At 35.9% G+C, this 24,204-nt stretch overlaps 1 protein-coding gene across 4 annotated transcripts in view; it reads left to right on the top strand.

Annotated features, from left to right (window-relative positions):
• The window catches only part of SLX4IP (SLX4 interacting protein), an 80,301-nt gene that overhangs the window by 38,829 nt on the left and 17,268 nt on the right, over window positions 1–24,204 (top strand). For all 4 annotated transcript variants that reach the window (XM_051614852.1, XM_051614853.1, XM_051614850.1 and 1 more), the window contains 3 exons: window positions 2,810–2,899; window positions 6,218–6,341; window positions 23,217–23,294. In XM_051614852.1, coding sequence (XP_051470812.1) covers window positions 2,810–2,899; window positions 6,218–6,341; window positions 23,217–23,294 — 292 coding nt within the window. The remainder of the gene's footprint in view (window positions 1–2,809; window positions 2,900–6,217; window positions 6,342–23,216; window positions 23,295–24,204) is intronic.

The raw sequence follows: 24,204 nt of genomic DNA on the forward strand, positions 1-24,204 counted from the left end.
GGAAATGCTTAATTTCCTCTAAAGTAAAAGTTAGTATTTTCCTGGAATTATATGTCTTCATAAGAAAAGTAAAAAATATTTAGAAACTTTTATAAAATCATCAAATCTGTTAATATAAACTGCATACATTTTTCTTAGGCTTGCCTTAGTTCTCTACAATTATTAATGTTGGAATTTAATCCGTACACAGAACTCATCCTCTGCTGCTGGAGCAGCCAAAGCTGTGTTGACCTGCTTAGTGTAAATATCATACACAAAGCTCTGCCATGTGAAAGCATATAAAGTATAAATAAAGGTGAAAAGTATACACTATATTGTATAATTTGAGTGTGCAAAGGGGAGCCTTCATGGAAGCTGTTTCTTGTATCATGTTCAGGACTTCAGAAAAATAGAAAGTAGTGAGACCCAGCAAGATCATTTTTTTATATTCTCTTGCTCCACATATTCTTCTTTGTGGCAATTATGCTTCCTTGTGTCCTGTCCCAAGGCTATTCTAGTTGAGTAGCAAAACTGTTGGCTTTCAGATGTTGAAATAGTTCCAGGTGTGCTGTTTATAAGAGTGCTCCAAAACTCAGGATAGTAATCTCCCAGTGGGAAAGCTTGTCTATTACAAGGATTTACGCATTAGTCATACCTGTTTGTTTTCCTTTTAATGCTACAAATGTTTGCTTTGTAATATTTTAAGGTAAATTTAAACTGTTCCATTATATAGTTTCAAATATGGTTTGTTATTTTCTTTTTCCAGTTGTTTCAAGATTGGCAAATGAGACAAATATTGCCATTCAGAAAAAAATAATTACAAACAATGTCTCTCTTTGAAAAACAGGTCTATACTTTGCATCTGTATACATGTATAAAGTTTCTGTAGTATATAGAAAATGATACAAGTTAATATGTAGCATTTGATAATTTGAATTTTATTGATGTATACTCTTGTTGGTTGTTACAGGTGCTGAACCATTAATAATTTAGTGGCTTTGTCTTTACAATATGCAGTGTCTGCTAACTTTGAAGTTCAGTAGTCAACTCAAAAGTTTGCTGGAGCTGACTAATGATTCACCAGAGATTTCTGAGAGATATTTTGTCATCAATTTTAAACTTGGAGTGGTTTGCTGTTGCAGCCATCTGGTAATTCTTGGTTCTCTGGAGGAAAGAGGAGCCTTTTGATAAAATAGATCAAAGCATTCTGCTCTTTCAGTGACTGATACCTATAAGTAACTTAGAAGTTTCTCAAAACAGTTTCACAATGCCTGTCTCATTTGCCAAACTTTTGCATTCTAGTTACAATACAATATGGACTATGACTTGTATTTTAATTATATTCAATTAATTATTAAAATTATTTAAATTATAATTTTAATTGATAAGTTACCAGTCTAAGTGTTCTGTAAACCAAGAGATTTGTGATGTACTACTCTGTCATTATAAATAAAATCACTGTAGTGTACAGTTAATAATGTACACTCAAAGACTGTACTTCTGCTATGCTATCAGCGTGAGATATGGATATACCTCTTAAACTGTAGGTGATGTACAACTGTAGTGTAAAAACATGTATCATGCTATTTCTAGAACTCATTCTGTTAGTGACTGGAATTCTGGCATGGGGCTTGCAGATGTTTGGCAGTGAAGAACAAATATGAGTGAGTTTGGACAGGAAGTGTGTATTGCAACATCCACTTGAAATGAGATCGATCTACTGCTGGATTGTGCATACACATTTGAGATTTGTCTGGAATCAGGATGTTGTTTCTATTCTATCAGACATTCCGGATGTGCAGTTGCCATGACCGCACATGTCTAGTCTTCTCAAAGAGCGAGTTTATTGCATCACAAGTGTGGTACAAGTAGCCAAAAAGAATGCTGAAATTGTCTTTTACCTTGCAAGTTGTTCAGTTGAAGGATGTCTGAGTGAGATTTGGTGCTGTGTTACAGCAGAAGAAAAGGAAGCATTACTAGTAATGCACCATGCACTGTGCATAAAAAGAGGCTGTATATTCTTGCTAGGGGTGAGATTGTGCACAGTGGAACTAAGGAGGTGTGTTTGTGCCATTTACTCTTCCTTATGTTAGAAGATCACTGGAATGACTGATGTATTGACAAAAAGAAAATTGAGCCTTGTTTGTCACGCTGTCCTCAGTTAAAGCCTATCAGCCTATCAAGGAATTTCAGAAATAGTTGATGTCTTGGGCTGTACCTGTATAATGCTAACAACTATATATAGTATCTATTAATATGTTAGCCTTATTATCAGTTAACCATTCAAAGGATTGTATTGGCTCAGTGACAGATGTCAACAGATATTAAGTAGTTACCACAAGTTCTTCAAACTTGCTTTTCTTTACATTAGATAGTTTGGAGAGAGGAAAATACTTTAGAAGAGACTGAAATTTTAAGGACTTAACACATTTAAAATGCAAACTAGATAACTAGTATGATACTAAATTAGAGGAAAATAGAACGATGGGAGTTTGGTGAAGGAATAGCTTCTTCCATGTTAACATTTGCTTGAGCTCAGATTTGAAAGTGGAATACATCTAGCAGAAGAAAATTCCATGTACGTGTGCTGTTGTTATTGTTTAAACTTTTCAGTGAGCTATCCAAGATAGGTCTGGTGCTCTTGTTTCTCATTAAGCTCACAAACAATGGTAAATTTGTAGTTCCATAGTTTATAATCCTCCACAGCGTGTTGTATCTCTGAATCAGATGCATATGCTTACCTGATTGTTTATGTCCTTGTCTGCTCAACATGTGCTTCCTAACAGCTACAGTTTAACTTTTTTTTTTCCTCTTTGTGTTTTTTTTTCAGTGTGGGAACTTTGCTGTTTTGGTGGATGTTCATATTTTGCCTCAAGGCTCCAGTAAAGACACCAGCTGGTTTTCAGATCATGAGAAAGAGGTACAACAAATACCAATTCTACTTCAAAAGCATGTGGCTTCAGGGAAAAAGTTGGATTGCCTTGAACTGTTCAGAACTTTTCAGTGCTATGACAATATTGTTAGTTATACCAAACGGTCAGCGGTTGCTGTGGGACCCCTAAGCCAACCATATGTGCTTTTTGGGTCACTAATGACCACTTGCAATTTGCCTTTCCATTTTTTAACTCTCTGTATGTGTGTACATGTATGTGTGCATGTTGTTTTGATTTTTATAACTTAAATATGTTTTTAAAATTAAAAGTTCTCATGAACGTCTGTAAATTATCCCAAGTGATGTAAACCAGATTGTGACAGGTATCGTTTTTGCAGAGCTTGTTGGTGAAATATCTTTCTATAAATTGTTCTTTTTCCTCTCAAAAGCATGAATGATGTTGCTTTCAGAGAGTGCAAGAAAATATAAATATGCATGATAAACTATAACAGAACCATTGTATCTTATGAAAAGAAACTCCCAATCTTTAAGTGTAGCCCTTGTATATCCTGACAACAGATGAAATTTTGGAAAATCAGTGACCAGCAAAATTATGAATGTAACTTGTCAAGTTCTGTGTGATTTCTGCTACAGTCTTGTGATGAGTTACTGGTGGGAGTTTTCCCCTATTTGAGTCTGTGTGGGAACTTGAGAACTTCCCTATTGAAAATGAAGGCAGGACGTGTTTCAAATGCCTGTGGACTTTCCCGCAAGTCTCTGTTACGGTAATTTCCACCAGATAGCTTTCCTAATAATGGCATAATTAACTTGTCACTGCAGAGAATCCCCGTACATCTCAAAGTAAGACATGCAAATAAAATTGAAAGAAACAAATTAATATTCAGAGGGAGTGAAAGCCGAATGTGTAACAGCATGTGGTTCATCTGATTTGTGCTTTATTAAGTGTAAAAATAAGAAAATAGGGGAAATCTTACAGACTTCTTTTTTCTGAGTAAATGAATACTCATTACGCCTACTATTTATAACCGGTTTTACTATCCTGGTTATCTGACTTTTAAGTGTTTTCAGAATGTATTTTGTAAGACTGCCAAAACAAAAGATACGAATTTCAGGAAATTAGATCATGATTGATTTAATAAAGGGGCATGACAGGGCAGCATTCATTACATTTCTGTGACCACACGTTTTGAGTGAAGTACAAAGGTTGCATATTTTCGACAACCAAGAAGTGTGATTCCAATAGCTTTACAATTCACTTCCTGAAAGTCCCACACAGAATCTTTGTTAAAGTGGGAAGAAAAAGGTCAGTTAGATATTATAGGCAAATGATGTCTATGCATTTATTTATTTATTTTATGGAAGATTTTGCATATTCATCACAAGTAGTTGTCTACATTTTTGTTGTTTTCAAATTCTGGAAGATACTACTGGTTGCACAGCTCTCTTTGCTTGTCAGTGAGAAAAGCAGATGCCTCTTAGACCCTCTGTAACACAACCATGACTTCTGCTGATCCCTGGCTTACCCATGGATGAAAGTCAGCGGCTGCTGTTTGTAGGAGATGGAGCCTGGGGATCTGATCCCAGGCAGAAAGATAGAGCAGGGCTGGCCTGACAACTGCCAGCTCTTGGCTGTGGTGCAGGTCGTGTAGAGCAGGCTGGGACCTAAAAAAGTGCCCATTAGCATGAGGCTGGTGTAAGAAAATGCAGTGCACATTGTCTGACTGGGTGCTGTAAAGACCACAGTTTGCCCACTGATGACATGTGTCATCTGTGGAGTCATCTTGGGACTGCTGCAAGATGCAAATTAAGGCTTTTGGGGGAATTTTTCTACCCTTTAAATTTCCCTGCCCTTTCTGTCCTGTCTCTTTTGCTGGGATAGCAATGTCAAATTTTTGTACTTCCAGAAGCATTTGTTAAACTGATTTCTATTCACATAATTACTGTGATCTCTCCATCTGCATATAGAAGGTCTAGGTTACACTTTTTTTTTTAGCACTGCTAAGTATGTAGAGGCTACTCTCTTGAAGCCTGCTCTTGTTTATGCTTTCTTAAACATAGGTCTGTAAAGTTCTTTGTGGAGAACCATTTAAATAATATTTCCATAAGTTAAAATATTTTCTGTGTAAATTAAGGAAATGCATGCTAATCTTTATTGTTGCAGAAGGAACCAAATGCACACTATATTTCCATTGCTTTCTAGACCTTTTTGTTCTAACCTGAATGCATAGTCCTGTGTAGGAGTGTGCAATGAGATCACTTTAATGAGTTAAGCAGAAGAATAAGTAGATAAAATATTTTAGAATTGTATGCTTCAGGCAGAAAGGAAAATATATTTCTTACTGTAAGGAGAAAATATTATTTGTGGTTGACCAATATATGTGCATTGCTTTAATTGAGAGCAGTATCTTAAAACTTCGTTGCTCTGCATACTTTCTAGATTAATCAAAAGTAAATTTCAAACCAAGATGTTTTAGTTTAGATGGTAGTAATAGAATTTTGTTGATTGTCCAAACACTGTAAAAAAGTAAAATTATATTTTTATGTGCCACAAAGTATAGTTTCTGTGAGCACATAGTTATGCACAATGGAAAATTAGGATACTGAGGGCAAAGTCTCAAATACGTGTGTATGTATGAATCTGAAAACTTATTCTGGTATTCAACAGATTATTATTTTTTTTTCTTTTACTCCAAGTTTTTGTCTATGGTTATTCTGGCTGAATACTTTGTTCTTGAGTTGTATGTGGGTTTTATTGTGCTTTGCTGAAAGAAATATGAAAGATATGAACGGTTATGTGTAGGAGCAGAAAAATTAAAATGAGCTAGAGAAATTAGGTTGCTGTGACCTAATTAGTTCAGAGTTTTGCCCCCAAAATTACACTGAATTGAACCAAAGTATTTGTTGTGATTTGTAAGGATTAGTGCAGAGAAACAGTGTTTTGAGAATTCCTGAGAGGATTTTTACTAATATTTTTATTAATTATCTGATGTTATGATACATTTTTGACATGTATTTTTTCCTACTTTGTATGTAAATGAAAACAATTTGCTGTTCAAAATCATTAGTATTGTAATATAATGTATTTCATCTGTGAGGTAAGACTTGCTAAATGTACTTCCTCTCCTGTTTCATAGCAAAATTAATTGATTCCCCACCCCCCCATCTTGTTCCTGTTAATTTCTTCATTATGTGTGTCTCACCTCTATGTAATATCTCAGTATTTGATTGCATATAATGTTTTTCCTCTTCATGTGAAAAGGAGTGATTTTTCTATTGATTTCTGTTGTATGTCTGTGTGCATGTGTGTAACTTCAGATCTAAATAGGCCAATGGTTACTCTTTCAGGAGGTCTGCATGCTGTTAGAAGAAGTTGTTGCTTCAAGGGTCAAACATTACTTGGAAGCACCTAAACAGCGTGGTCAGTGGAAATCAATGGATCATGCACCATCTGGTCCTTTGTTTCTTACCGGTAAAAAAACCTATTTAACATTAAAAAGTAAAGTAAGATAAAGTATGGTGGAAACTGCTGTTCTTTATTTTTTCCATGAGAAATTTGCCATCAGGAAAGCCAGCAAGCCTGAAATAGGTGTTCTGAGATTTGGATCTGAGATTACTTCAGCTAAGTTCTTGAGAAAATGAAGTGGGTTTTCATTTTCTATGTCACTGAAAAATGAACATAATGCTTGTACTATTAGTATGAGAGCCTGTCATCAGAATGAAAAGAATAAATGGTATAATCCCAGGTCCTCCAAAATTAATGGAAATCTTGCTGGTTTTTTAAGTCTCATTTCCACTTGAACATTTAGTTTAGAAGTTTTTAGTTGAGAAATAATATCTTTGCTTATCCCTTTTCTGACAATCTGTTCATTCTTAAAAAGTTGCTATTATGTGATAAACGGCTTCTGTCATTTCACTGGCGTTACTGCAGGTTTGGCAGTAACGTCGATGACCTTGGTAGTGATTATTTTGCAGAAGAGAGCAGTAGTAAGAGCATTTACCCAAATGGAACGTTTATAATTGTTACTATTATTTTTGTGTGTGTGAGGGTGGTGAGACTAATAGGTGCAATTTCAGTACATGCATGTTTTAAACTGAAGATAATGATCACTATAGCTTGTGCTCTAATTTTGAATCCACTTTGGGGCTAAATGGCTTGCCAGTTTTTGTTCACTGTTATTTCACTTGCTGTTCTAGTCATTGTGGTGGGTTTTGCAGTCAATAGGCTTATCTGCTGGTATTATATCACACAAGCAATTTATTTTAAACCAGTTCTTAAGGAATAATGACTTTTTTTTTATTACCAGCCTAGAGTATGTTATAAACTTGTCACAGAAAAGAAGGGCTGCAGTTGTAAAGCCCTGTGTTGGCTATGGTTTCTCACATTTCCTTAAATGTATTGAAAAATACCTCTACTGAAATATGAATTCTGCAATGAAGGTAATTGTATATGTGCAATGTACAATCAGTATACTAATGCAAATTTTTTAATTTAAAGTATATTATATAAACAATGTCACTTCTGAACAAATTCTTTTCCTCTCAGTCTGTTCTCAGTCTGAAAAGTTAAATTCCTGTAGAATTCCAGTTGATGGTTGCAGTTTTAAACACTATTATCAATACTAATGAGTGTTTTTATTAAAGAAAGCACAGGTTAAATATTGTATGGTTTGCTTATTGTTGCAAAATTGTAGGCGTGTAGGGGAGACAGGTTATTATGGCATATAAAAGAGGGTTTTTTTCCACCCACAAGAATACAATACTGCATAAGGAAAAAGTGCTTCAGGACACTAAAGGATTTTCAAACACTTTTTTCCCTGCATGTTATAACTACGTTTTTTTCCTTTAAAATATTAGTGTTTATGAAACACGTGAACTTTCAGATTCTTGTACATTTCTGGTTTTGAGTGAACAGATTTTATTACAGTGGAGGCAGAAGGACCTTAGACAGTGGGATCATAATTTGAGATCTCTTGTGTTTTTTTCTGTTTTCTTTTACCAAGTGTTTTATTAATTATTTTTTTAAGTTTCCTGCCTCAGTTAAAAGTAGGTTTTCAAAAACAATTCTGTCAGATAAAACTGCCAAACACAATAATTGTTTTTATGTATGCAGACAGATTAAACACTAATTTGAGGGTGTTTGTGAGGTTTTAGGGTCTTACATTTTCTTTTATATCATGAACTTTTCAGTAAAAATACTGGTATGCTGTCCCAGGATTGTGAACTGATATTCTGTTTGACCCTTCCCCTTACATCCTGAAAACAAAAAACTTACATATATGAGGAGGTCATCAGTAATATATGTGATAATTTTAGATTTAAGAATATTTACTTTGAATGAGGCAGAATTACTGTTCCACCAGTTTTCCGCAGTTAATCTCACCATCATTAATTAATGCTAAAGAAAGAAAGGAAGAAAACAGTCTGTCATAATGAACATTCACGTTGAACTTCATTTCCAAATCCATCTCTTCCTCTTCTCTCAGCCTGCTTTGCTCAGGGCTGTAATTTGTAAGAAAGGAGTGCTTTGTTCAAGTCCAAGAATCAAGTTTATTCAAGTTACATTCAAGTCTGTTCTTACCTGAGAAGGAAATAAAAGAATAGGTGGGTGTTAACCAGAGAACTGCAGCCTACTTCCAAGGGACTGACCCTTTTAGGTGAGCCACAACTTTAACAGTCTTTAGCAGTTATCATCACTCAAACATGGCCCAAAACCTTGTATTTTTCATTCTTCTCTAGGATCACACCTTCTGATTGCAGAGTACAATAATTTGTTTCTGTGTTTTTTCACACACAGAGCTGGCCAGTGTTTGGCTGACAGTGTTTTGCAGTATACAAAGAAATGAACAACCTTGGTATGTGGCTAAATACGTACACATGCTGTAGGTGCTGCTGGTGAAATGTTTAAGCTTGCAGCTTTTGTTGTATTTGGAGGTTATTAAAAGTTTTTGAGCTCTTTAAAATGAATGTGTTTTGGTTGTTTTTTTTGCTCAAAGTTATGCAAGTCTGTATCTAGAGTTTCATTGCTGTAAAACCCCTACTATTTTAAGGAAGAGTGAAGCTATAGAAAAAAAATGTTAAGGTGCTTATTAGCTGGTTATTTAGTGCTTCAAGTATCCCAGGTCAGAATTTACACCTCTATTTGAACTCATGTCTTTTCAGGTCAACTTTAATTAATCAGCTCTCCACGTTGCGTGATATATTAAAATTTTATTAGAATCAGAACTGTTAGACTGGTATCAGTAAGATGTTAGACTACGTCTGATATTAAAGCTTATCTTACTAGGATTTTCTTCAGAAATAAGAAGCCAAGCTACCTTAGTTTGAGGAGATCTCATCCTGCTGTCTAGATTTGTTGAGCAGAGAAGACTGTTGCTAAGCTGGCTACCATGACTATTTTGAAGACAAAATGTTCACCTATTGCAATTTTTTTTTAGGATTAATGTTATATTAAGTTTAACATTGATATTATTTAATACCACCTTTCAGTTTTGTGGCACATAATATCCATGCATGTTACTTGTAAATTTACATTTCTTTTACATTTAAGTTACACCCACAGAGCAGTGTGTGGTGGGTCGCATACCATCTCATTAGGAAATCTGTGGGTGTTACACACAAGAGAAGAAAGAAAGAAAGAAAGAAAGAAAGAATGGAAAAATGAGAGAAAGTAGCCAAGACAAGCAAGTTCTTCCTATTCTTCCTTCTGTCTGAACAATTTCCCCGCCCCTCCCAAATGGCCAGTATGAACAGTTTGCCAAAGTAAGCTTTAATTTGGTCTTTGGACATAGGCTTTGGTATAAACTCTGTTTCCTGTGTTTAATTAATGTCCAAACATGATTGATTTTGGGTTTTTGTTATTTACCTTTTTTTAAGATAAAATTAAGATTGGTGGATTTTCAAATATTTTATTTTGCCTGCATCCAGTGTGCATGGCCAAAATCATGCAAGAAGGGCATAAATCAGGTATGGTTCTTTTGCATTATTTGAAGTTCAATGAATGTAAGCCATCCAATAACAAAACCCATGTAATTAGTGAATTTCTCTCATTAAAAAAAAAAACATGAAAAGCACTACACTTTATAAAGTGTATAATCTTTCAAGTTAGAGCTTATGTTTTTATATATATGCTCCATACGTTTTCACTTTACACCACATGCTGTTTTTAGTGCTGAAGTCAAGCATGTTTAGTGTGTCATAATGCTCACCTACTGTAGACTAAAGCTAAAAGCAGAGCGTTTTTTGTGTGTTCCACAGAGTGGCTGTTTTTGATTAAGAGCAATGAGAATTAAGTACAAGAGAATGACAAAGGGAGGACTGTAGAAAATTAAGGATGAAGGCAAAGTTTACATGGGCACGGAGGAAATAAAAAGGAGGATGCAGAAAGAAAATAGGGCAGCTAGAAATGTCCATGATAGAAATGGAAGGTAGGAAGAACATACCTTGTAAACTGACCTTCTGTCTCTTGAGGGAGGAAAAAGTTAACTATGTTTATCCTACAAGTAATTTTCAGATCTTTTCTCATTCCTTCCCTAGTATCCTTGTTGTTTTTATTGGCTTGAGGGTGGAACATTTTTGCTCTGGTTTCAGATCTTTTTATTGTACAGTCTCTTCTACATTGAAAATAAGTAGAGAGCATGCTATCACATGGCACAGTGAGCTCCCAGCTTGATTTTATCTGCTTTCTCTGGGATTGAGCATTAAAAAAAATATTTTTAACCTAGTGTCCTAAGGAAATGGAGCGTATTGTGATCATGTGTTTTCTGTATGTGTGTGTTTGTCCATCTATCTTTTCCCCAATTGCTTTTTGCAAATGAGATTGAACTTTATTAACAGGTCTTAGACATTAGTCTAAGTAGTTCAGACTTACAAAGATCTGGAATCAAATTCACGTCTTATTTAATATTGAAAAATGCGTAAGATGCCATTTTGTAAGATAATACATTTCTGTTCTGTTGCTTATGAAACTGTTTGGCTCCTGTAAGCACACAAAAATATATAATAAATCATGACAGTAAATATTCCAAACTGTTCTGGCCTTGCATTTCAGCTTAAACATGATGATGTTTTAAGGGAAACACCCTTTTCAGACCACCCTAGTTTGCTTTAGGAGTGTTCACTAGAAGTGTAGAATGGGAAATGTGTAAGATGTTTGTAGGCTATTTTCCACATTCCTGTCGCAGTAAAGCTGATATATTCCCACCTTCCCACCTGTTAACTCTCACTCCTCTGCTGTGAATCAATGTTTTGTTTGGTTTTAACTAAAATAATTTCACTAAACTTCCTTAAGAAGCAACTCCATAAAAATGTGAAGGGTGCAACTGGAGGAAAAGTAAGCTAGAGCAGATAAGGTACCCCAGGGAACTGAGGAGAACAGAAGTCTTTTAAATTAACTTTGATGTTTGCAGTTGCACATTGTAATTTCTGCCTCTCAAAAGAATTATATTGCAGCTTCTTTACAATGGACTTATGATTTGTGGCCCAGTCCTGCAGATCTTTGTGAACTTTAAACTTACATTCATCTGTCTGTGACAACAGGGCCTTGTGGCTCCCTGAAGTGTGCAATAACTTATGCAATAACTTAGAGAATATGTTTTGATCTGTATGTTGTACTTAATATTTTCTGTATTTGCTTTAGATTACTTTTTGCAATTTTTTACAACCAGCTAATGGGGAATAAAGGCCTATTTATTTAATTTTTTCACCAAAACCTTTCTCTTCTAGCAGATGAAGGTTATATATCTGATTTGTTGTTGTTGTTCTTGTTGTTATTATCTCAGAGTAGACGATATTTGCAAGAACAAAAAAACCAAACCTCTATACACCGGGTATTTTCTTCATAGTGATTTTTTTTTTCTTATCTTAGATTATAATACAATAGAATTGGGAAAAACTCCAAGAAGGGCAAAAAGATGATCCAAGATGAGGAAATGCAAAACAGGGAACAGTGAAATGTGCAAGGAGTGTTCAACCTGGAAAATATATGAATTATAGGAAATGCAACAGCTACAAAATAACTTCCAATTTGAGAACAAAAGGGCGTCAGATGAAGGTGTTGGAAGTGCCATGGTAGTTAGCAGAAATGTGGAACTCTTTGCCAGAGGATAATGGGTATGATAAAAGCTTTATGCTGAGTCCACACAACTGGACAAGAATATGGGACAGTAATTTAGGGAGGGTACAGAATTCCCAGAAACCTCCTTTGGTTCAATAAAGGCCTGAGCTTGGAGTCTGGGAGATTGTTGCGGAAATAACCACATGCACTTTGCTCTTGTATTTAGTCTCTCTTTGTAGCTATTTGTAGCAACATTTCCACGCAAGGCATTTAGCTGTATCAACCTTTGATCTTACTTAATATGGCCTTTCTTATTGTGCTTTTTTGGGCAAAAGCCTGCAATATAAATTGAAAACTCATTAGTATATCAGAGAAAGTTTGTGTGTTTCAAAGATTAGCAGAGAAAGTTGAAAGTTCTGCAATTTCTGTATTGAAGGATCTACCTTTTTCTTCCTGTTACTACGCTGGTATTTGCAGAGTCTGGAGCAATTGCTGTCCCTGTCCTACCTGGGACATTTTTACCTGCAGCACCAGGTGGACTGAATGCACTATTTTACTTCTTCCGTAGTTTCACCTCCCATGTGAAGTTTTTTATGGGCTTGGATAGGAAATGGTGTGGTTTTTTTAAAGATACCCTTAATAAAGTGTTTTATACAGTTAGTATTATAGTGAAAAGAGGTATTATTTATTTAAAAAAACAGGGGAGTTGTTTAATTTGGTGTATTTTTGTGAAAATGAAGAATTTAATGTTGGTTTTAGAAAAAGCCTTGACCTCTAAGCTTTAATCACTATCTGCCTTAATTCTGTTTCTTTCTCTTGTTTCCATCTTTTGTTTGTCTCTTGTTTCCTTATTTTGTTTTTTACTTTATGCAAAGAAAAAAATAAATATGAAAATTACTCCTAAGTATATGTGTGTGCAAAAAAGGTGTTTGCATGCACAAATGTTCACAGCTATTATCTTGTGTACCTATATAAGCTATAAAGGCCTTTCTTGTAGCATCCAAGTAGATCTGCATGGTTAGTACTTCAGTTTATGCAAAACCACATATGTTTATGCAAATGTAAACATTATCTTTGGAGATTTTCTTATATAGTTAGGCAAAAAGTCAGTATCTATTAATTATGTGTATTTACCAAGAGGAATTATGTCTCCTGTTTCAGCTTATCAAAGCTGGCTAGTAGTTAACAGACAATTAATTTCTATCAGCTAAAAATGAAGTTTAGGATACTAGTTTGATGCAGATGCTGCAAGTTAGAAAGATGAACCCCACCTTTAATTTCTGATTTAATATTCACTTGAGAATATCAAAGTGACTCATCTAGGCCAGGGAACATGCAGCTACCCTTTAAAAGAGCCCTTAGCATCTGTTTGTCCCAAGTGGGAATTCAGCATTTTTGCAATTCACATGGAGTGATTTTGCAAATCTGTTCCTTAAGCACTTGCCATGTCTTACTGGACTGCCTGATTCTATTTTATGTCATTACGTACTCCTTCTTGTGTACTCTGTATAGTTTTTTAAAGCTTCTATAGTTACTTGGTAGCAGGAGTACAGAGGATAGGGTATCAGTGTACAGCTTCTATGGACCTGTTTAAGCACTAGGCACAGGTGGAATAAATAGCAGATAGGTTTGGGAGGGTTTTTTTGAATGTTCACTGTTTCAGTTGAAAATTTCTGAAGAACAAGTTTGACTTTAAATTATATTCTCCCATCCTTTGTGAACATGGCAAATAGGATTTCTGCTGGGAGCAATTCATAGATTCTGTGGTCTGCATTTAACGGATGCTCAAATTCCTCATGTTGGAATGTCTAAAATACCAGAGAAGAATTATTTGGTCAGCACGATAGATTAGACTTTCTGTAGCTGTCTGACCTTTGCAAATATGTGTGTGGGGTAGCTGTAAGACTCTGCTGCCTGGAATATGCTACAGCTAAAGTACAGGAATCATCCTCTTTTAGTGAGGGCAATTTAACATAAAATATGCATTCTGCTGAAGTAATACATTTTTGCACATCATGTGTGAATCTGGCTGTATCTCTTATGTTTTGCTAAATGTATAGTGTAGTATGAATAAGCAGATGATGCTGTGTCTCTGCGTAGCCGTGGTGGCTGTGTGAGAGTACTGTAAAAAAAAAAAAAAACACCTCTGAAAATCTTTCTGTGTTACATGGGCAGAGATACTACTTTTTTTTAGACCTACGCAGTGTTGTTGGGCAGTCATGAGATTGCTGGTATGTTTTAGCAGTCACATTCATGTTTACATCTGGACCATTGTCAGCATCTTAGGTTTGAGGCTTTTTTGTATGGGAGGGGAATTGAGTAAAAGAACCCAGAAAACCCAAAGCCAAACCCTGCTATGAAAATACAGATGAACGAAAGTGGATGAAAAGGGAAATATGATTTATAAGGGGAAAAGAAAGACTGTATCATTTTTATAAATTAACTAGGTTTGATAGCTTCTTCTGCCTTTAAAAAAAATAATTAAACTGGGTATTAAATAAGATGGAAAAAGTAGGGATTTGATTTTTGTTTTGAGATAAAATGTCAGGTTCCTTTTAAATGAAAAGAGGAGTAAGTACTTGTTATTATATGTTTCTGAAGAGAGCAATATTGTTTTGGTTACAGTGTAAGTAAGAAAGAATAGGGATTTGAAATAAAACCTTAGAAGAAGTATGATTTCCCTGGAAATGGTTAGAGGAATTTACTTAATTGCAACCAGAAGTTTGACCTGGAAGTGTAACGTTTTGACCTTTTAGCTGTCTGGTTTCCTAAATGTGTTGTTTTGCTCTCTTTAAACTGTGAGAAAATCTGTTTTACACATCTTTAACCCTTGTGTTCCCTAACAGTCTCAATGTAAAAGTCCCCAAACTATCACCAGCAGCCAAAGAAAAAACAAAAATTACCATTACATTTTAAGAAGAAGAAAATCATTATAGAGGTGTTGAACATCGATGTCCTTTCTAATTTCATAACTGGAAGTAATTGTGGATGTAATTTAATGGTTAAATATGAATAGAAGTTTCTTTTAAACTTTGCATGTTACCATATTATACAATAATACTGTTCTTTTGTTTTTAAGTTTCATTATTATATGGCAAAGGCATAGAGAAAAGACAGCTTTTTAAATTGCAAACATTTTTTTGGGTTTATTTATATTTGGAAAGTTTTAATAAGGCTTTACAGAAATCTGTCCAGAAAGAGAGCTAGTTCCTGAAAGAAGCTGTGCATACTTACTTTTTGTAAGTAGTTCCCTGAGAGCACTTACATGCATTCAATTCACCATAGCAAATATGTTGTGTTTATTACACACTGAGTACTTCTGTTGACTACAAAGTTACAAATGACAGACCATAAGTTAAGCTACTCTAGCAAAGCTTTGCAGGGTCTTAATTTATTAAAAACTTAGAGAAGTAAATAAAAATAATAAAGACTTTTCCTTGAAAAGAGGAGAAAAAAAGGTTTAGTGCTATCTTGAATATGCCTTTGGGTGCAGTAACAGAACTTGATGTATTTCTTGAAATTCAAACAGGTAAGAGGTATTCTAATGCAGAATTATATTTATTCAGAGAGATATGCTACCTGTGAAATATTTACTGTTCCAATCTATGGAGAACAAAGTTGTTGAAACGGCAAAGCTTGCTTTAGAGATGATTGAAGGTGAGAGTCTTGTATTTGTTTACAGAGTATCTTATTTTTAATTGTGTGTGTGTGTTACAGGATATGGGCAATGCCTGCCCTTTTCTATTGCCTTCCAAAGGCACAAGGTTTTTGGTCTTTTGTATAAAAGACCTTAAATTCCCTGTTTAATATTGAGAAAGAGTATTTTCTGTGTACTTTTTTTTTGTACTTAGCATCTGTAACACTGATGCCAGAAGCTGCAAGATACTGAGCTTGGTAATTCAGGTGACTGAACACTGTGTTCTTGGCTAAAATGAGCAGCTTGTTACAAACCATTTTGCAGTTGGTCTCCAGTTCTTTGCACCACAACCAGCACCTGCTTCACTGCTAGAGCTGAATTGCAGTGGTTGGATTAACAGAGTCATGGGTTGTTCCTGGTCCTTTTGGTGATATCTCATTTGCATGAGAGTTTGTGAGAGCAGAAAGAGATTGAGACTTATTTGGAAATAAAGCCTTTCAGCAGCTGAGTTAATTATGGTTTATTTGCCAGCATTTAAAAAGAGAAAATACAGAAGGCTCCGTTGTGGTGACTTTCCACCTATTTGTGAAGCTCCAGAATGTCCTCATTTCTGAGTAGTTATAAACCTAACAAGAGTCTGTTGTGTGAAAAGACAAGAGCCTCTGGCACAACTTGATTTATTCAGACAACAGTGTGAAATGCATGCTGGTTCATGTCCACACGTCTCTGAGAACTCACTTCCTTTTGAAGTGTCCTCTAGATGGTAGGGTAGAAGAAAAGAGGAGTCATGACCATCAACATCTACCTCTTAGCTCAACTAGGCTATCCAAACAGGAATCCTCAAAAAGGAAGACAAGAACGTTTATTGGCTTCTATATATCAAGATGAGCTTTGAAGAAACTACCTTTTCATGTTCGTGCCATCTTTTTAAAGTTCTGCTGAAGATACCTGCTAATAAACTTTTCTTTCCCTCTCATTCTCTTCCATTACATCTCCAGTGGCAGACTGTTGGGCTTTTTTCACCAAACTCATAGGTTTTATAGCTGTGCAATGCAATATATTCCTGACATTTTTAGTGGCCCTTGCCTAGAGACCTTATTATCAGTAGAAAATTAGTCTTGTCAGCTGTGAGAGCCACAGGGTTAAAACTCTTTTGTCTTAGGGAAGATGTTTTGCAGAAGTTATTTCCTATTGCCAGGGGAAAAAAAATAGAGACTGGAGACCTGTGAAGGATTTGATTGTCTTTATTTGAAAATCTTTCAGCATCATAGTATTGGCACACACAATAATGTTGTTCCTATGATCAGTAAGGGAAACTCATAATATCTGTTAAATTCTAAAAAGCTTTTCCACATTTTGGTTGAGTTTTTGTGCTATGAGAGTCTCTGCTTTATGGAGATTCCTGATGTTTAAAATACAAAATCCTCTCAGGTATTTCATGGCATCAAAAAGTTTCATGAAGCTCATGGATATTCTCAAGAGAAAAAAACAAAACAAAACAAAACCAGAACAGACTGAAAGGACATTTTTCGAGAGGCATGTGCTTTAAAAGCAACAGCAGGCATTTGCCTAGTGCCCTAGAAGTCAAACTTCATCACCATTGCAGTGTCTGTGTTTCATTTCACCTAGAATCTGCCTTGCTTTTATCCCTATGAGGCATTCAGTGATGTAAGTATGTGACAGTGCTCCATTTGGATACAGTTGTTTCTGGCCAGTCTGGGGGAGGTGCTCAGCTTGATGTGCAAATGTGACAGATTTCAGTTTTTAACTAAGCTGCTGCTTCATGATGATAAAGTGCCTTTGAAGAGACTTCAGATTCTTCTGTGCTGCTGAGTTGTCAGACAGCATTTGCCACAGTTTGTTTTCCAATTCTCTCTGCCTTTTGCCTCGTAGACACAGATGCCTTTCTCAGCCTCTCAGTTGTTGGGATTGTTCCAGTGGTGAAAGAAGTCCAGTTACATGGCTTCCTCTGGAATACAGTTTATGTAATCAAAACAGTGAGGTTTCATAAATAGCTTTCAGTTCATGTGTTAAAGCTCATCACATGCAATTAATAATGTGGTCACTGAGTATGAGATCAACAAACGGGTGAAATCAAATCTTGTCTTCTATTATAAAACAGTTGTCTGTACTAATGGTACACTGACCGTCAACTACATTGTTCTACATGTACCTGTTTGAATGCATTAGCAGGTGGTGCCAGCTATTTTTGCTTAGACATTATGAATATTTATGGAAAGATTATATTAAGAGCTGCTTTCCAGGACTGGATCAGCCTGTCTCTTCATCTTAACTATTAGTGAGGGGAAGATGGTCTTTTTCTTTCAGAGCTGATGTGTTCTGAGGATGGTATGATAGTCTCATACATGCTTTCCTTCTCAGTTCTTTCCTCCAGAATACCCATGAAAATCAGGCTAAGAAATGCCTTATTCTGGATCCAGTGTGGCCAGTGCAGTGCTGATACTCTGAGGCTTATGGACAGTGTGCCATGTCCAGCTATCAGTGTTCTGATAGCAGAGAGGATTTTGCTAGGCATATCTCATCCTGTCTTAATCAAATTAATTTGAAGGTTGATGTCTTTCTTCCAGTCAGTGACCCTGTTCCCTGATAGGAGCTAAATCTTTTTCCCATATCCTTCATGGAACAGACCTCTCACCTGTTTGTGTTGACAACTGGCCTGTGTTCAGAAGATATATCAGATAGCAGAATAGCTCTAATATTAAAGGAATTGTGAAAGAGTAAGAAGAAAAAAAATGTTCAGTAATCTGTTTTGGTCTACAGTTGGTTTAAGCTGACTGTAAGGTACCCTGGAAAAAGACAGAGGCAAATTACATCACTGAATTTATTCACAGGTAGAAGAGTTTGCAAGATCATACCCTGCAGCAATACTCACTCAATACTGCACCCAAGGATTTTTTTCTTTTTGGTCTGTACTTTATGAATTCAATAACCTGAGTGTTTTTTCTTAGGTATCAAACATTTTTCTTACAGTTCATGGGCTTTATTTTACATTGATGAATACACATCTTCGAGCTGTTTAAGTTGTTCTAAAATATGCTATTTCATGTATAAAAATTTTCACTACGTGAAGATGCTTGTCATTAACTATGAAGATTTTTTTTTTTTTTTTTTTTTGAGGGGTGGTGTGGTGTGTGTCTGAGATGACAGAGAAATTCTGTACCCGTTCTGAATGCCAGAAAAGGCTCAGGAAGTCTCGAAACCTTTTTGTATCTGCAGTCTTGTGGCTGCTGTCCCTGGTCTATCCTAAACTTGAGCTTAAATGCCAATGTTAAGTTTGAATCTCTGCTAAATTAGAAATGGCAGCGTACTCTGGAGCACATGCTATGTACTCGAAGGCTTGTTTTGGGGAAGGAAAGCTGCACAATTAACAGTAGGTTTAGAATAAAAGGTTCCCTTTGTGTTTACAAACGATCAGGAGTTTGGATTTGTTGGTGAATAGTTTTAAGTGAAGAAATATGACTGCTAAAAAGCAGTGTAATAATATGTCTGTAAAGCACTTTGAAGATGAAAAGCTCTAAATACTGTAAACATTATTACTAGTATAGCTTAATCTGTATGGAATAATTAATGTAGCCTAAGCAAAATGTAGAATTTTTTTTACATGTACAATATAGCGTTTCTGAAAGACTAATGCATTTTTTCACACTATTTACTTTCACATTGTAACAAAAGTCATCCTCTTATTTTTTTTAATACCTGTGTGTTGCAAGTATTTACTTTGTTGTTAGTTTCCAAGTGTAGAGACAGTCCTAATCCAGAACAACCTGTGAGAAATGTGAAACATCTAGGCTGGGAGGAAAAATAGCTGTACTTCTTTTAAAAGAAGGTATAAAAATACTGTGCAATAAGAAATACATGCCTGTCAGATAGGGAAGTGGGGGGGCAGTTGGCCTTCTTAGGCTTGTACTGTGGCTTTGGAGAAGACTTGACTGAATTTAGTTTCAAAGCCATGCAGGTGCCAGATTGCGCTGGGAAGTGAACACCTGCCAGGCTGCTCCAGATAACTCAGCAGCTCAGAGGCATTTTCCCAGGCTCCCAGATGAATGGTCCGTAATAGCCGTGGGAGAGGGCTTCCCACTGCTCCATGCTGTACCTCAGCCTCTCCTTGGCAGGCTTCTGGAAGCTCAAGTCAGCTTGTCTGTGACTCCTTTGGAAAACAATTGTTGTTGGATTAGTTTTACACTACAGAGTCAGTGTCTGATACTTCTTGGTGTCGTGGGACTGTGAAATATAACAAGCAGGGCAAATTACCATTCCCTTAAAAGGCAGCACTCACTGATGGGTATTTCAGCTGAAACTGAACTGTGGTTTATCTAGAGCTACTTTTATTCTGTCCCATTTTGGGTTTCAGAGTTTGTTTGTTTTGTTGGGGTTTTTTCTCTCTCTCTTTTTTTTTTTTCTTTCTCCTTTTTTGTTCTTGGAACCTGAATCTGATGATTTAGGTGCACAGTTCTGAATTTCAAAAATACCCCAAACTTATAAATCACTAACAGCAATTTTATTTCCACTTCTGTGTTGGTAATCTACAAGTGGAGCTTTGTCTATGTTGCATGGTAAAGAGGAAACGAAGATTGGGCCGAGTGGGTTTGCTGAGCTGCAAAATGCTGTATGTAGCTTGAGATTAAAACTTCTATGGTGTGCTTAAAGGAGTTGGTGCTGGATCATTTGGTACATATCAGTTGGTCCATCCTTCTAGATATCATGAATAATAGCTTTTGGTCCTTGCTGAGTACACACTGGCCATCTTCCCTGGAGCATAATCCACAGTTTGCCTACAGACAACATTAGTATATGCTTGTATATATACAGTGTTGATGGCAGGCAAGTCCGGAATTGAGAACAGGCTTAAATTCATGCTGAGTAACTGTGTAGAAAGTTTTAAAAGCTGCAGGATGCATGAGGTTGCAGGATAAGAAGGTTTTCTTGCGGGGCTTGTTTTTTAGTTTCTTATTTCATTAAGCAGACTGGTTAATTGGATAATATTTCTCTTGAAGGAAGCAGAAAGAGGATATCACATTTCTTCTAGTTCTGCAGTAACTTGGGCAACTTTAAAACTAGGGAAATTTTGCACACTCCAGCTGACTATGGATTAGTTCAGATGTTACACACAAGAGGGTTTCAGAAAATTTGATGATCGTAGCTGTGTGATAATTCCAAAGTATAAGTATGTCTTGAATGTAATGCATTGTGAAATTTTCTCACAGTTAGTAGTAACTAATAGCAAATAATCTGTTCAGGCTTTTTCAGCAAAGTCAAGTAGTAAATAGTCATGGAAACTAAAATTATTTCTAGTGTTAGCCCCTCTGGGCTGAGCTTATTGACTGAGGTGCGACCCCCTGTGAAGGCTTTATAAGACTTTCAGATTTGAGCTGACACTGCAAAAATAGTTTAGAGATGTTTTGATTTCTTACTTAATTATTTATTTTATTAGATTTGAGGTAGTAGCTAGCTAAATCAAGGGCCTTTAAAAGGAATTGGAAGCTTTGTTCAAGCCATTAGTCAATAAAATATGATTAAACACTTAATGTCTCAGAGAATACCAGGATAGCAAGAAAAATAAACAGATGTACAGGTCACTGATTCACAAAAGAATTTTAGGAATGAAGGATTGTGCTTTTCTATATGGAAAGCAAAAATTCATACTTTTTCATTTTAAGATTTTCTCAAGAAAAATACATTTGGAATACTCCAGACACATGGAGGTGGAAAGACTTTTTCTATTAATATAAAATTCCAGCTCTTTGGTGAAAGATTTTTTTGCTAAGTTGTATGTTTGTAAGTGTTACATTTTCAGCATTACAGAGGTCACAGTGGAAGATGCTGTTATCACAACAGTAACTTATTTATATACAGGGAAAATTCTTTTATTTGGCTAACCCCACTAACAATGCTAGAGAATTGTTGATGCCAAACTGGAAATAGCTGAAAGTAATTTTCTTTAATTGTGCTCGTAAATATACATTTAATAAAGCTGGTGGATTACATCCAAATTTTTCTCTAGCACTCATCATTTTTAAGGGATGGTTTAACTTGTCACATCTTGACTTGATCTCTAAAGGGAAGTCAAATTTTAGGTATCTTCCTGAGGGGAAGGAAAAAGATGGCTGATAAATTTCAAAGGGATTGATTGTGATCAATAACTATAGTTCTTAATGAGAGGTGATGCTGAACAGCATTTGATGGTGAGCTCCAGGAGGTCTTGCACAAGTAGGAGGGTTGTAAACTGTGCAGAAGAGGACATGCATTTTGGGGCTCATACTTAGAAGTAAGGCATGCCTTGGCATTGGCTCAGGAGAGGTTGGGACCAGAGCAAACAATCTTTCCTTACTTCTTTTTAAATGGTTAGATTAGAACAAAAGCAAGAGCGCTTGATTCTCTTAAGTTTTTCGTAGTAATTGCCCCTAGAGTATCTGACTGTTTTGGAAGCAGCAATAATCTAAGTCTTGCAAAACCCATCAACATTTAGAGGGTATTTAAGGAAATACCCTCTTTTGCACCTTCGTTTTAGTGAGGTGTGGAGAAGAGGAGCCACAGATGCTAACTTCTTTCAATTTCAGTGGGGGTTAGGTTGCTAAATACCTTTTTGAATCAAGTCCTAATACTTACTCAGGGTCGTTTGGGAACTTAAGTAGTACAGAAGTAAAAGCTGATTTCCTTAGCCATAGTCTAATAGTCTCTTCGCTGTAATATAATCCATTCTGTTCTTAAGCTTCTAGTGCATAAGGATTTTTGTTGTTCTCAGGAGTAGTAACTGGAGAAGCCTCTGTGTGTGTTACAGGTATCTGCTGGGTCAGCCAGGCTAACTCCATCTACTTGTAGATTTTGAGGAGTTTAAATGTATGCATTTCTCACTTAGTTCAATTACATTGCAGATAATTAATACGTTTCGTGTTTGGTTGCGATCTTTTTAGCCAGCATTTTTTTCTGTCAGCTTCAAGTGAGTCACCTTTCTGTAGAAGACAGTGAAGTGACTGGTCATCTGTTGTGTTCTTGTAGAAATATGCATGAAAGCATCATAGTGGATAGGACTCTGGCCTATCACTCTAGTGATAGGACAAGGGGCAAAGGGTGCAAACTGGAGCATAGGAGGTTCCACGTAAACATCAGAAAAAACTTCTATACTGTGAGAGTGACAGAGCACTGGAACAGGCTGCCCAGAGAGGCTGTGGAGTCTCCTTTGCTGGAGACATTCAAAACCCGCCTGGATGCGTTCCTGTGTGATGTGCTCTGGGTGATCCTGCTCTGGCAGGGGGGTTGGACTAGGTGATCTTTCAAGTTCCCTTCCAAACCCTAAGATTCTGTGATTCTGTTGGACTGGTGACAGTGATACTAGGCTATTAAGCAGATGACATCTCTGGTTAATTCATTGATTTAAATTTATTTCTGTGGTTGGATGCCAAAACTTGATGGTCAGTAGTTTGTTCAGAATTTTCTTGTTTTAGATTGTTACTAATTCTTTGAGAATTCAGTATGAGCAGTTTCTTTCTAAAAATATTTCTTTAAAGTTATGTTTTCTTTTGTATTCTTGAGCTGCTGCTTTCTCTCAATCCTATCTTACAGATGCGCAATGCTTTGAGACCAGAGTGCCCAAGATACCCTTACACTTATTATTATCCCTTTGTTTTATGTTGCAGCCAACAGTTTTCACATTACTGCCTACTTTATGAAGAGATGGGTTAATCTTCGTTGTGCTCTAGGGAAACGTTATCGTGGTAAGAAATCAGTTACTTATAATGGGAGGAGAAAAGGGAACATAAACTAATGCTTTGTCAGATTTTGGTCTACCCAATACAAATTTCTTTCAGAGCTTGGTTTTGTTGTTTTTTTGTTAATTTTTCCAGAGGATGTTTCCTTGGAGAAAAATAAAATAAGGGTTTCCTAACATATGATGGATTTTTTTTTTTTACTTAATTTTTAATTTCTGTATGCCTTGCCCCAGGGTAATCAAACTAAGCCACACCAAATTCTGTAAGTATGATGAGACTCAGCATTTTACTGAGTCTCTGCAGGATGAATCAACCAGAGGTTGCAGTATGAATCACTTCATTATTGCTCGAGTGTCTTGTGACATCAACTGTACAGTACAAGTGTATGCAAGAAAAGGCTTCATTCACCTCAGTGCTATAAAATCTTTACGTAGGTGATGTCATTGGACCAGATCTTTTTTCATGTTTTCTCAAGTCAAGGTGCTTTTTAAGGAAGTGATACCAATCCTGTCCTGCCAACAGCAATGAAAAAGAGCTACAAAAATCACTGCCCTTTGTGTTGAGCTTTTCACATTCAAAAAGCAAAATAAATCAATTAAGCACCCTTAAAAATGTTGAATAATTGAATGGATATTTTATAAGCATTTCTTATTTTCATAGGAAGTAATTATATTTGTAAATGTTTAAATCTCTCTTCAAATACCAACTAGTTTTCTAAGTCCATTTTGGTTGAACACATTTGAGTGTTGATATTAAATATTTCATTGAACTTGTCCTTCCAGCTTTCTGGAAGAATAGTTTGAATAGAATAGCAGAATGTCTATGTTAGTATCACAACATTGGTTTCTGTTTATTAAATTTTAACTTTTTTAAGCATCAATGAATACCTAAAGATACTTTCATTTTGTTAGCCAAC

This window comes from Apus apus, chromosome 3 (genome assembly GCF_020740795.1).
Source record: "Apus apus isolate bApuApu2 chromosome 3, bApuApu2.pri.cur, whole genome shotgun sequence".
NCBI classification, from domain to species: domain Eukaryota; kingdom Metazoa; phylum Chordata; class Aves; order Apodiformes; family Apodidae; genus Apus; species Apus apus.